Source organism: Monodon monoceros, unplaced genomic scaffold (genome assembly GCF_005190385.1).
Source record: "Monodon monoceros isolate NGI ecotype Baffin Bay Population unplaced genomic scaffold, NGI_Narwhal_1 Super_Scaffold_20, whole genome shotgun sequence".
NCBI lineage: Eukaryota > Metazoa > Chordata > Mammalia > Artiodactyla > Monodontidae > Monodon > Monodon monoceros.
Genome location: NW_021703777.1, coordinates 61,364,575 through 61,376,782, shown reverse-complemented (window position 1 = coordinate 61,376,782; position 12,208 = coordinate 61,364,575). Strand labels below are relative to the sequence as shown.

The window sequence follows — 12,208 nt, the reverse complement described above, 5'->3', positions numbered from 1 at the left end:
CCTGAATGGGCAGCGGGCCAGCTCACAGATTCAAAGGAAAAGTTGACCAACTAAGAATGAGCCATGGCAAGGTAGAAAACAAGGGTGCTCCAGGAACCCTAATGCCTGGAACCAGACTTTTTAAAATTTTATTGAAGTGTACTTGATTTACAGTGTTGTGTTAATTTCTGCTGTACAGCAAAGTTATTCAGTTATACATATATGTATATATATTCTTTTTCATCCTCTTTTCCATTATGGTTTATCACAGGATATTAAATACAATTCCCTGTGCTATACAGTAGGTCCTTGTTGGTTATCCATCCTATATATAATAATTTGCATCTGCTAATCCCAAACTCCCAATCCTTCCCTGCCCACTTCCCCTTCCCCTTGGCAACCACAAGTCTGTTCTCTATGTCTGAGTCTGTTTCTGTTTCATAGATATATTCATTTGTGTTGTATTTCAGATGCCACATATAAGTGTTATCATATGGTATTTGTATTTCTCTTTCTGACTTACTTCACTTAATATGACAATCTCTAGGTCCATCCATGTTGCTGCAAATGGCATCATTTCATTCTTTTTTATGGCTGAGTAATATTCCATTCTATATATGTGCCACGTCTTCTTTATCCATTCATCTGTTGATGGACATTTAGGTTGTTTCCATGTCTTGGCTATTGTGAATAGTGCTGCTATGAATATAATGGTGCATGTATCTTTTTGAATTAGAGTTTTGTCTGGTTATATGCCCAGGAGTGGGATTGCTGGATCACATGGCAACTCTATTGTTAGTTTTCTGAGGAACCTCCATACGGTTCTCCATAGTGGCTGCACCAATCTACATTCCCACCAACAGTGTAAGAGGATTCCCTTTTTTTCACACCCTCTCCAGCATTTATTATTTGAAGACTTTTTAAAAATTTATTTATTTATTATATTATTTATTTTTGGCTGCATTGGGTCTTTGTTGCTGCACGTGGACTTTCCCTAGTTGCGGCAAGTGGGGGCTACTCTTCATTGCAGAGTGTGGGCTTCTCATTGTGGTGGCTTCTCTTGTCCTGGAGCATGGGCTCTAGGTGCGCGGGCTTCAGTAGTTGTGGCATGTGGGCTCAGTAGTTGTGGCTCCCAGGCTCTAGAGCATAGGCTCAGTATTTGTGGTGTATGGGCTTAGCTGCTCCACATCATGTGGGATCTTCCTGGACCAGGGATTGAATCCATGTCCCCTGCATTGGTAGGTGGATTCTTAACCACTGTGCCACCAGGGAAATCCATTTGCTGACTTTTTAATGATGGACATTCTGATTGGTGTGAGGTGGTACCTCATTGTAGTTTTGATTTGCATTTCTCTAATAATTAGCAATGATGAGCATCTTTTCATGTGCCTCTTGGCCATCTGTATGTCTTCTTTGGAGAAAAGTCTATTTAGGATTTCTGCCCATTTTTCGATTGGGTTGTTTGGTTTTTGTTATTGAATTGTATGTGCTGTTTGTATATTTTGGAAATTAAGCCCTTGTTGGTTGCATTATTCACAAATATTGTCTTCCAGTCCATAGTTTGGCTTTTCATTTTGTTTATGGTTTCCTTTGCTGTGCAAAAGCTTATAAGTTTGATTAGGTCCCATTTGCTTTGCTTTTATTTCTGTTGCCTTGGGAGACTGATCGAAGAAAACATTGATACAATTTATGTCATCGAATATTTTGCCTATGTTCTCTTCTAGGAGTTTTACAGTGTCATGTCTTATATTTAAGTGTTTAATCCATTTCGAGTTTATTTTTGTGTATGGTGTGAGGGTGTGTTCTAACTTTATTGATTTACATGTGGCTGTCCAGCTTTCCCAGCACCATTTGCTGAAGAGACCATCTTTTCCCCATCATATATTCTTGCATCCTTTATCAAAGATTAACTGACCCTAAGTTTGTGGATTTATTTCTGGGATCTCTATTCTGTTCCATTGATCCTTATGTCTCTTTTCGTGCTGATACCATGATGTTTTGATTACTTTAGCTTTGTAGTATTGTCTGAAGCCTAGGAGGGTTATGCCTCCTATTTGTTCTTTTTCCTCAGTATTAGTTTGGCAATTCTGAGTTTTTTATGTTGGAACCAGAATGTTGAGCTCCACCAAGACTCTCTGGGTCTCGGGTCTCTGCTCTCCGTGGCATGTTGGCCTCATGCTGTCCTACCGCCATCTTTCTCTGTAGTGAGGGATCATGGCTTCCAGCAGCTTTCACTGACAAAGACTCTCAATCCCACCACCTAAAAGGAAAAGGGCTCTTCTCTGAGGAAGGACTCTGAATGGTCAGAAACCCACTGCAAACCAACCTCTGTGACCAGGGTAGGGGGAATTATTACTGGTCATGACTGGTCTAATTTGGACCAGGTGCTCACCCTTCAACCTATCACCAGGGTCAGGGATACAGGATCTTGTAAGAAGGCGGCAGCTCCATTCAGCCAGAAGTCTGGAGTGGAGTGGAGAAAGAGAGTGGGAAGCAGAAACAGTGCTTTTTTGGAGCAGAGGAAGGAAGAGCTGCTGGGCAAAACAGGTGATTATTGTATGCTACATGAGCATAATTTTCTTCTAAATATTTTTAAGTTATTTTCATCATGTGTATATATACATTCAAGTGCCAAGAATGTATTTATAAGGATATTCTCTGAAACAGTTTTATAATCATTAAAAACTGTAAGCAGCCTATAGTTAACATCTACTGATATTTTTTCTTCTTGAATTTTTCCCTTTTTTCCCTCTGAGAACATTGAACCCAAGTGCTCATCTCAGCTGAACCAATCACATATCACCCTACTTCCTGTGACTACAGCAATTGGCCTGAAGGGTGGGTGTGTGATCCAGCGTGAACCAGTCTGTCTTGGCCCAGAAAAGGGTCATTTTCTTTTCAGGTAGTGAGGCAGTGGGGCTGTGACTCAGGCAGACTTTTTCACCTGGAGCTGTTACAAAAGTGTCATCTCCTGTCAGGTCAGGAACCTGCTAGGATACGATCTGGGGCCGCCAATTCTGCCTCCCACACAGGGGGTAAAGCTAGTCTATGAAGGAAGCTGTTTATGCTGAAATAAACAGAGATGAGACACGAAGAGACGGGGAGTCCTGATGGGTTAGAGGCCCTGGTCCCAGGCACCCTCTGAGGCTAACGCCCCCCACCCCGCGTCCCCCCACTCTTCAGCAAATATGACTAAATGGGCCAATTTCCTCCTTACCTAAGGCTAGTTTGAATTGGGATTCTTCCAGTTTCAGCCACGAGACTCCTAATATCTGAGTACAGATCAATAGAGCTGGGTAACTTATGGCACAATAAAATACTTTTAAGTGTAGCTTTTAAAAAGAGAAGACTACATATATTGACGTAAAAAACAAATATAAGGAGAGAAACAAGTTTATAGGGCAGGGGTGTGTTTCTGTGTGTGTGTGATTTTATATACACCACATACTTACGGAGACTGTGTTCCAAAAGGTTAATATTGGTTACCTCTGGAGGCTAGTATGGGAAAGACTTTCACTTTTTAAATATATTTCTGTGGGTTTTTTAAAATAAATTTATTTATTTATTTTTGGGTGTGTTGGGTCTTCGTTGCTGCACGTGGGCTTTCTCTGGTTGAGGCGAGTGGGGGCTACTCTTCATTGCAGTGTGCGGGCTTCTCATTGCGGTGGCTTTTCTTGTTGCGGAGCACGGGCTCTAGACTCACAGGTTTCAATAGCTGTGGCATGCTGGCTTAGCTGCTCCACAGCATGTGGGATCTTCCCAGACCAGGGCTCGAACCCGTGTCCCCTGCATTGGCAGGTGGAGTCTTAACCACTCTACCACCAGGGAAACCCTCTGTGTACTTTTTTAACTTTCTGAAAATCATACATCACTTTTATAAAACTTTTAAGCCAAAAATAACTACAGGACATAATGTAATTGTGGCACATTTATGTTATACAACTTCCCACTTCATTGCCTCTATTTCATTTAAGAACAGAGGTCTGGGAATTTGGAGACCAGGCTTCTAGTCCAGACTGTTTTGCATGTATTCTATAACCTTGGACAAGTTGGTTTGCCTCTGCAGGCCTCAGTTTCTTCCTCCCTAAGAGGGGTACTTAAGTAACAGTAGCTACTATTTCAGTGGTTTCCATGTGCCAAGTGCTGTGCTGAGCAGTTTCCTCACAGCAGCTCCATGGGTTGAGCATTATCCCCCTTTTCCAGATAAGAAAAGCTCAAGTAAGTGTTGGAATCAGAATTCAAATTCACGTTTAGCCCATCCCCCAAAGCCATGTTCTTTTCACTACACACTCTCCCAGCCACCTCTTGCCTCACGGTCTCACAGTTTCCTGGCCCTGGAATGCACTTACACCCAGGACTTGACTCAAAATCCTCTATCTGGAAAACACTATCTTTCTAAATTAACCTTTGGTCACTTTTGTTATTACTATGGCTGTTCTTTATGTTGCATCAAACTCTAAGATAGGATGTCTCAACCTCAGCACTACTGACATTTTGGACTGAAAATTCCCTGGTTGTTGGGAGCTGGATGTCTTTGGCAGCATCCCTGGCTTCTACCCGCTATGTCAGGAGCACCCACCCTTCAAGTTGTGACACCAAAAATGCTTCCAGACATAGTCGCAAATGTCCCCTGGGGGATAATCACCCAGGGTTGAGAATCAGTGTCCTAAAAAAAGGGAAAAGGCAAATTCCTGCATTAACCCTGAAGGAACACTGTTTTGAAAGGAGTTATGGAATCTTATAAGTATTTTTACCTGCATGATTCTTAGACTCTACCAGCTCAGACTAAAGTCTCATCTCACATTATTTGCTCTGTGCAGAACACTGTACCAGTTACACATACATTACCTATCCAAGATTTAGGGAAATGGGGAAGGAGAATAAACTTTGCCCTCTAAAAAAATGACTCCACTTCTCCCTTAGTGAAATTCACTTTTGCCTCAGAGGGAAAGAGCCACATGAGGCTGCTGAGTGAGAATGGATATTCAACAGGGAATAGTGGTAATTGAATATGATGCTGATTTTATTCCAGCTAAATAAAGCAGCACATAAGTCATCTTGACAATAAGCTTAACTCAAGGGGCAAAAGCCAAGAAACAAGTATTTTTGTTTGTTTGTTTTAATTATTAGTCACAGTCCATGGCTCTCTTCCATACCTTATCTCAGAAAATGTGTGTTAACGTATTTCACGCAAAGTAACATAGGAAAAGAGAAAAAGGGAAGATGAAATGCATTTAGTGTGCAGTTAAAGGTGGTTTCTCCAGTTTCTCTTCTGTGAACTGTTCCATTAGCATGGTCCACTTTGGATTATTTTAATATCATGACCATCTTCCCTGCAAAATGAACAACCATAAAAACACATTTATTACCTACCATATTGAAACTGTCCCCCTCTTTGTATTAAAAAGAGCCATGTCATTATACATTAGATTCTTTCCAGGGTGACACTTAGTCATTTTTAAAGCTAAATCTAGGAAATTATGAGGGCGAAAGCCCAAGTCTGCCATTTTTTTCCTAACCCAATGGTACAAGGAACTATCCCCAAAGAATCACTCTGAGAAGACCTAGTAATTTCCTGAAGACTGAGTTCAGAGACTGGACCCCTGAAATATAAAGCAGCATACCTGGAGGGGGAGTCATGATCACCTGAGCTGGTCAGGTATGTTACATGAAGGGCATCAGGTATAATATCAATACACTTATTACTGAGCATTCTAACAGGTAGAGTTATTAAGATCTGTTTTCTGACCAGTAGTGCAGGCTGTGTAGGTCGCCTGTACATGCCCTCTGAATTTAATAGAACATTTACTACTCCACAGAGTTTGACTACTAAATATATTCTTAATTTTGGGAAACTACCCATCCCTGGATAGTAACATCACTTCATTATTTGGTCTATAATTGATTAATCACTCACCTCATTCTCTAACCTTGACCTAGAAAATGTACTGAAGGAGTCTGTGTCTTTTTAAATGTCAGTCTTAAAATAGAACTACTTATGTCTCATTTGATTCTTATGTCCAAGAGTCACAACTTCCTAAGTAATAAAAATGCAAGATAAGAACAAAAGAAAACTTGGCTGGTTTATACTGTAAAATTATTACCTGATTTTCATGCACAGAGTACACTCATTGGGATATGTGGACATGTCGCTTCCACACACGGGGTTAAAGTCCCTGGGACATCCTGGTAATTTATACTGATCGCAGTTTGGCTAGAAAAGGGAAAGGAAGACAGAAATTGGAGAATAACTTGAGACGTTCACATCACAAAATAGCTGAGGGGAGGACAAAGTCCCAAGTTTCCCTAGATTTCCTAGAAACAGCCTACAGAAAGATTTCTATTTTCCACACACAAAAAAAGTTTTTCTAATGCAAAAATCAGATGCAGTGTTGAAGCAATGGATCAATACCTGCTATGTAAGAAAAGGACCTCGGAGGAAGGTTCTGTCTGGCTGATTTTTAAATGAAAGTCCAAGACATGTCACCAAACCTTCTTTACTATCCTCCAGCTTCATAATTTGCTCTTCACTACCACCTCCATGAGAATGTCCTGTTATATTCCACCTAATCCCTGGGCATAATGCCCAGACACACTTGGGAATCCTGTCTGGACTTTTAAGATACTGGCATTTAAGCAACAGCGTTAAAGAAAGCAGTAGGTTCAGAATTAGATCTCAGAAAGATAGGTTAAAGTCCTAACCCCCAGTACCTCAAAATGTGACCATATATGGAAATAGGGTCTTTATATAGGTAATCAACTTAAGGTTAGTAGAACTGGCCTTAATCCAATATGACTGGTGTCCCTATAAAAATTTGGACACAGAGTCACACACAGAGGGAAGATTGTGTGAAGACATGGAGAGAATGTCATTTACAAGCCAAGGAATGCCTGAGGCTACCAGATACTAGGCGAGAGGAAGAGAACTTCCTCTCTCGGAAGGAAGCAACCCTGCCAACACCTTGAGTTTGGACTAGTAGCCTTGAGAACTGTGAGACAATCCATTTCTGTTGTGTAAGATACTCGGTTTGTGGCTTTATTATGGGAGCCCTAAGAAACCGATATGGGGTCATGGAACTCAACCCTCAGATTTCATGGAATTGAGGCCAGATAGGTAACATGTCTTGTGCACAGCCACTAGTCTCTAGCAGGGCCAGGACTAGAAATGGTCACAATGGTCAACACCATGGTGTGCAGAGTCCCACTTTAATAACAGGTTAAATATATGGCCTGCTGTATTTCTGTTTTGTGTGTGCGTGTATGTTTTAGTAAATAGTGATTACCTTTCCTCACTTCAGAGTAAGTCACACTGTTTAGCACTCTTAATAAATGAATTACACATTTCTACTGACATTATCTGGATTTATAAAGTGCTAAGCAGGGCTGGCCTTGGGCCAAACTCTGGAGTAAAGAAATTTTTTGACCCTTTCCATCCTCCGTTCAGCCCTCTATCTCCATTTTGGAGCCTGATGTGTTTCTTGCAGCTCCAGGCTCACTAAGATGATGCCTTCCAGGGCTTCCACAGGAGAGTAGATGCCCTCTTATCCAATGAGATTGGGACAAGTGGTTCTTGGTCATTTAACTGAAAAAGTCAATTAAAGCACATAAACAGTAACAAAAAATATAACATACCCTAAATATTTTATCTTAAAACATATAAATGAAAATAAAATTGCCACTCTTTTGATGTAAGGCAGACAGGGCACATGGCCAGCTGTAATGCTACCTACACTAAGATAACCTCCCTTGCAGCTAGGTATGACCACATGATCAAGATCAGGCTGATGGGATACCAGTGGAATTATTGTGTAGTAGCTTCTGGGAACCTCCTTTAAAAGAAAGTTGGTACCTGTCCTCTGCTTCCCCCAATTTTTATTCTCCTTTGTCCATTCCTCCATCCTGCTCCTGGGTGCATGGAGCACTACTTTTTATCTTACAGACCAGGAAGACAAAAGCCACATCCTAAGATGGCAGCTCTGTGAGCTGTTATTTTGAGTCGTTGTTTCTTGAAGCTGAATCTAATCCTACCTGACACAAGACATAAGACTTTTCCTATGAATGTTTCAACTAGAGTTTTGTGTACTAACACTGCAAAAATCATACCCACAATAAATCACCTATGATTTCTTGTTTTGATTTCTTTAAAATGGAATTTCTCAACCCCATTCATATTTTGGACCAGATAATTCTTTGCTGTGTGAGGCTGTGCACTGTAGGATATTTAGTACCATCTCTGTTCTCTATCCACTAGATGCCAGTGACAACTCCCTGGTCATGACAATCAAAATGTCTGCTGGGGGGTAAAACTGCCCCTTTTTAAATATGGTGAGACTTTATAGACACTGGCACAGCAAGGTAATATACAATTTAAAAAAATAATTCCCCAATTATTTTCAGTTGTTTTGCCTACACCTAATTCAATTTGTTTTTAGCATTTTGTCTTTCAGCAAGTCTTTCAAAAGCATTTGACTCATTTCTCATAAACAGCTTTATTTCTCTACGCTCATGTTTATGCTGTCTTTACATTTTTAATTAAAATAGGACTGGCAACTGGCATAATAGGCTTGTGAACACACACACCTGAGTCTTGGTCAGCACATAACACCACTGTTGGAAAATAAGCTTTACTGGAATACAGGAGGGTAGTTAAGCAAGAAGGTAACCTGTCTATAACCAGTGTGTAATCGATCTTCTGTGGGAATCATTCAGAGAGAAAGGAGAGGGTCGTATGTGAGTCTGCTTAAATGCAGGTTGCCTGATTGAGTTTTTACTGTTATTATCCCCCATTTTCTGAAAGAAAATGAAACCCAAGAAAACTGAGTCATCTGAGCAAAAGTAATATTGGGCACCCATTAAGTGCTGAAGGCTGGGTATCAAATAACAAATAAGACATCATCCATGACCACAGGAGTATACCGCCTACTAGGGGAAGACAGGCTATTACAATTCAGTGCTATGATGGGCTAGTGAAGAGCACCAATCTGGAGTCAGAATGCCTGGGTTGGACCCATAGTTGCACCATTTCCTTGTGACCTTGCAAGGGGATAATAATGGTACCTACTTCATAGTGCTGTGAAAAGTTAAATGAGGGAATTCCCTGGTTGTCCAGTGGTTAGGACTCCACACTTTCAGTGCCAAGGGCCTGGGTTCAATCCCTGGTTGGGGAACTAAGATCCCACAAGCCTTGTTGCGTGGCCAAAAAAAAAAAAAATTAAATGACTTATTCTATATAAAGAATTTAGAACAGTGCTTGGCACATAGTAAATGGTATCTAAACATTTAGTGTTGAAGAAAATCAGAATGTCACCCCCAAAATATGGCTCTATGACATAAAAATTATTTTGAGCTAAAGGCAGTTAATATGCAGCTCTCTCTCTCTTCCCCTTTTCTGCCTCAGGGCAGGATATAAATTCTCCTTTAGTGGAGATGACTCTGGACTCTTATCAGCCCAGAAATGGCACCTGAGGAATCTGCAAACAAACCTTACTTCATTAGTTTCCTCCGACTATTTTTCTTCCCACTGTTTGCCACCCTTGGAAGCCTAAAACCATTTTCCTTTGTCCCGTCATTTATCTACAAACTTATTGCTCTCTGGTAAAGATGCTATATAAGGCAGATTTCTAAGCCACCTCTTTGAGTTACTCATCTCTTGAGTGCTCCCATGTGTATGCACAATGCACTTGTTAATAAACGTTTGTTTATTTTTCTCGTTAACCTGTCCTCTGTTATAGGGGCCCCAGCTGAGAACTTAGAAGGGTAGAGGAAAGATTTTTTTCCTCCCTACACTAGCATGGTGGTGATGATGCAGTGTAGTTTGAATGGAAGCATGGAGAAAGTGCATTTATATCTGCTTTGGAGGAAAAAAAAACAGGGTGGGAAGATTTCCTGGAAAAGGTCTACACTGAATTGAATACTCAAAGTTACCTAACCCACGGAGGTCAATATCCCCATATGTAAAATAATAGTATCTATCTGTCTTACAAGGTCATTGTGAGAATTGAGAGACTGCATATACAAATGGACAGTGTCAGACCACATATTAAAATAGAACTCTGACCCATAACCTGTAGCAACTTGCCTAGGAAACCAACCCATTACTTAGAATAACCAACCCAAGAAGCCAACCTGCTATAAATTAGACTCGTCAGAAGTCAGATGGTTATCTCTAGTGACAGTCCAATAAGCCAAAGAGTAAAGCTCTGTAACGATTGGCCAAAATGGCCAGGCCTTGATTAAGAACTGATAGTTTCCCTAAATTTTTGTTCCTGCTTCCAACTTAGGACCAATCAGAGAAAGCCAATATGCCCTCCTAACCAATCACATAGGATTCCTGCCTTTAGTTACCCACTTACAGCCTCCCCATGCCAACAGCCTTGATCAGGGCACACCTGATGCCTTCCCTTTTTCCCACTTTAAAGCTTTCCCACTCCTCTGCCTTTGAGTCTCTGCCAAAATGCAGGTGATATGCCTGATTCACTTGCTTCAACAAGCTCTGAATAACTAGCTTTTGCTTCTTCTCATTTGGTCGACCTTCGCTTGCTTACACAGAATTTAATTTGATAATATACATAAAATGTCTAGTACAAGGTGTAACTATTAGGGAAACAAAGCCCTGAGGCCTTCAAGGCCTGAGCTATTGTCAACCAAATTTTACATCGTGATCCGTATCAAAAAGCCTGCCTGAGAATCTGGTTTCTAAAGAAGCAGTCCACTGTTTCGAAAGTGGCAGGTCAGACCTGAAAACCAGCCCCCAACCCAAACTGTTGAGGGCTTCGCTGTATCAGTAGAAACAATACAAGTGGTTTCCTACTTACTGTTCTGTATTCTGAAGGGTGAGCAAACTGAGTGTTCAAAGAGGCTGCAAGAAGGAAACAGACACTTTAAAGCATGGGGTTAATAAAGGTCAATTCTTGTTCATAAGGGTTTTTTAAAATTCAGCTTGTGATTTATACGGGCCATGTGTCTCCCTTTCCCTCCGATGCCTAGCTTCTTTGAACCCCCCCTAAGAAGTATGTTCAGTTGTGTTCTGGCACCTCTCCTAGCAGGCACAAAGAGAACATTTGGTACCGGTTCCGTAACTGACCACGCTAATAGGATTGCTTGAGAAACTTTGGAGCTACCAAATAAAAGTTAGAGAAGAAACTCAATAATTCACGATGTTCTTTTCCTCTGTGGCTCGAGGTAATAAATGCAAAATTTGACATTAGGTGTTACCACTTTAACTCCATTTTTTTTTTTTTTTTTTTTGCGGTATGCGGGCCTCTCACTGTTGTGGCCTCTCCCGTTGCGGAGCACAGGCTCCGGACGCGCAGGCTCAGCGGCCATGGCTCACGGGCCCAGCCGCCCCACGGCATGTGGGATCTTTCCGGACCAGGGCACGAACCCGTGTCCCCTGCATCGGTAGGTAGACTCTCAACCACTGCGCCACTAGGGAAGCCCTTAACTCCATTTTAAATGGGCATCAAGTCTGGCTGGACTAAGGCCCCTTTCTCATGAGCCCCAGAGTGCCCGGCGCCCTTGGCGTTCACAATTCCTGATTCCTGTACATCTCCTGCTGAGGCTCTGTAGGGCCCCTGGTACATAAAAACCCAACTCCCGATCTTGGGCTCCAGGAAATCTGCTTTGAGGGAGAAAGAGCAGACAGCAGGGTCACTAAGAAGATGCTGGGAACGAAGCCCGAGCAAGAACTAAAGAGGGTTGCTGGCTTCACCACGCCAGCCCCGCACACCCCCAAGTTCGTGTCCCTAGACAACCGCGGGGCGGGCCTGGAACCGCCAGTAACGGGTGCGCGGAGGGACGCCAAGGCCGTCCGGACCCGGGCAGGGGCAGTCGCCAGCGAGACCCCCTCTCGGTAACTCCTCGGCCGGTCCTCCGCGGAGCAGGCCCACAGGTGAGCGTTACCTGCCGAGTCCCAGCAGACCAGCAGCAACAGCCCCAAGCGCAGGGCCTCGAGCGCCATCCTCCCTCCGCGGCCGGCGGTCGGGTCCCTGCGCTCCAGCGCCCCTGCGACACGGAGAGTGCCCTCGCGTCGGACACGCGACAGGGTGGGGTGAAGGAGAGGCGGGTAAGAGGAGGAAGAACGGAGCAGGTAGGAGGAGGGGGGAGGGGCAGGAAAGGACGCACGGGGGGGGGGGGAGGGGAAGGCAGAGGGGGGGTGGCTAGCCCCCCATCTCCGCAGCCCGCTGAGGATGAGAGTAAGCAGTTAGGGGGCCACCTCTCCCTGCAGCAA

General features: G+C 42.8%; 1 protein-coding gene across 1 annotated transcript; it reads right to left on the bottom strand.

Annotated features, from left to right (window-relative positions):
* Window positions 1-5,266: 5,266 nt before the first annotated feature.
* On the bottom strand, window positions 5,267-11,938 carry SPINK2 (serine peptidase inhibitor, Kazal type 2). Its single transcript, XM_029234666.1, has 4 exons — window positions 11,881-11,938; window positions 10,794-10,837; window positions 6,084-6,193; window positions 5,267-5,312 (listed from the first exon to the last, which is right to left on the bottom strand). The coding sequence occupies exons 1-4, from the start codon at window positions 11,936-11,938 to the stop codon at window positions 5,267-5,269; spliced, it is 258 nt and encodes an 85-aa protein (XP_029090499.1).
* Between the last annotated feature and the right edge of the window lie 270 nt (window positions 11,939-12,208).

What these genes read in the sequence shown, in the direction of transcription:
- SPINK2 (XM_029234666.1), bottom strand. Translation starts at nt 11,938, where the DNA reads ATGGCGCTCGAGGCCCTGCGCTTGGGGCTGTTGCTGCTGGTCTGCTGG. An exon ending in ACCCTTCAGAATACAGAACA is followed by an intron (nt 6,194 to 10,793) that starts GTAAGTAGGAAA and finishes TCCCTTTTCTAG; the next exon opens with CCAAACTGCGATCAGTATAA. An exon ending in ACTCTGTGCATGAAAATCAG is followed by an intron (nt 5,313 to 6,083) that starts GTAATAATTTTA and finishes TTCATTTTGCAG; the next exon opens with GGAAGATGGTCATGATATTA.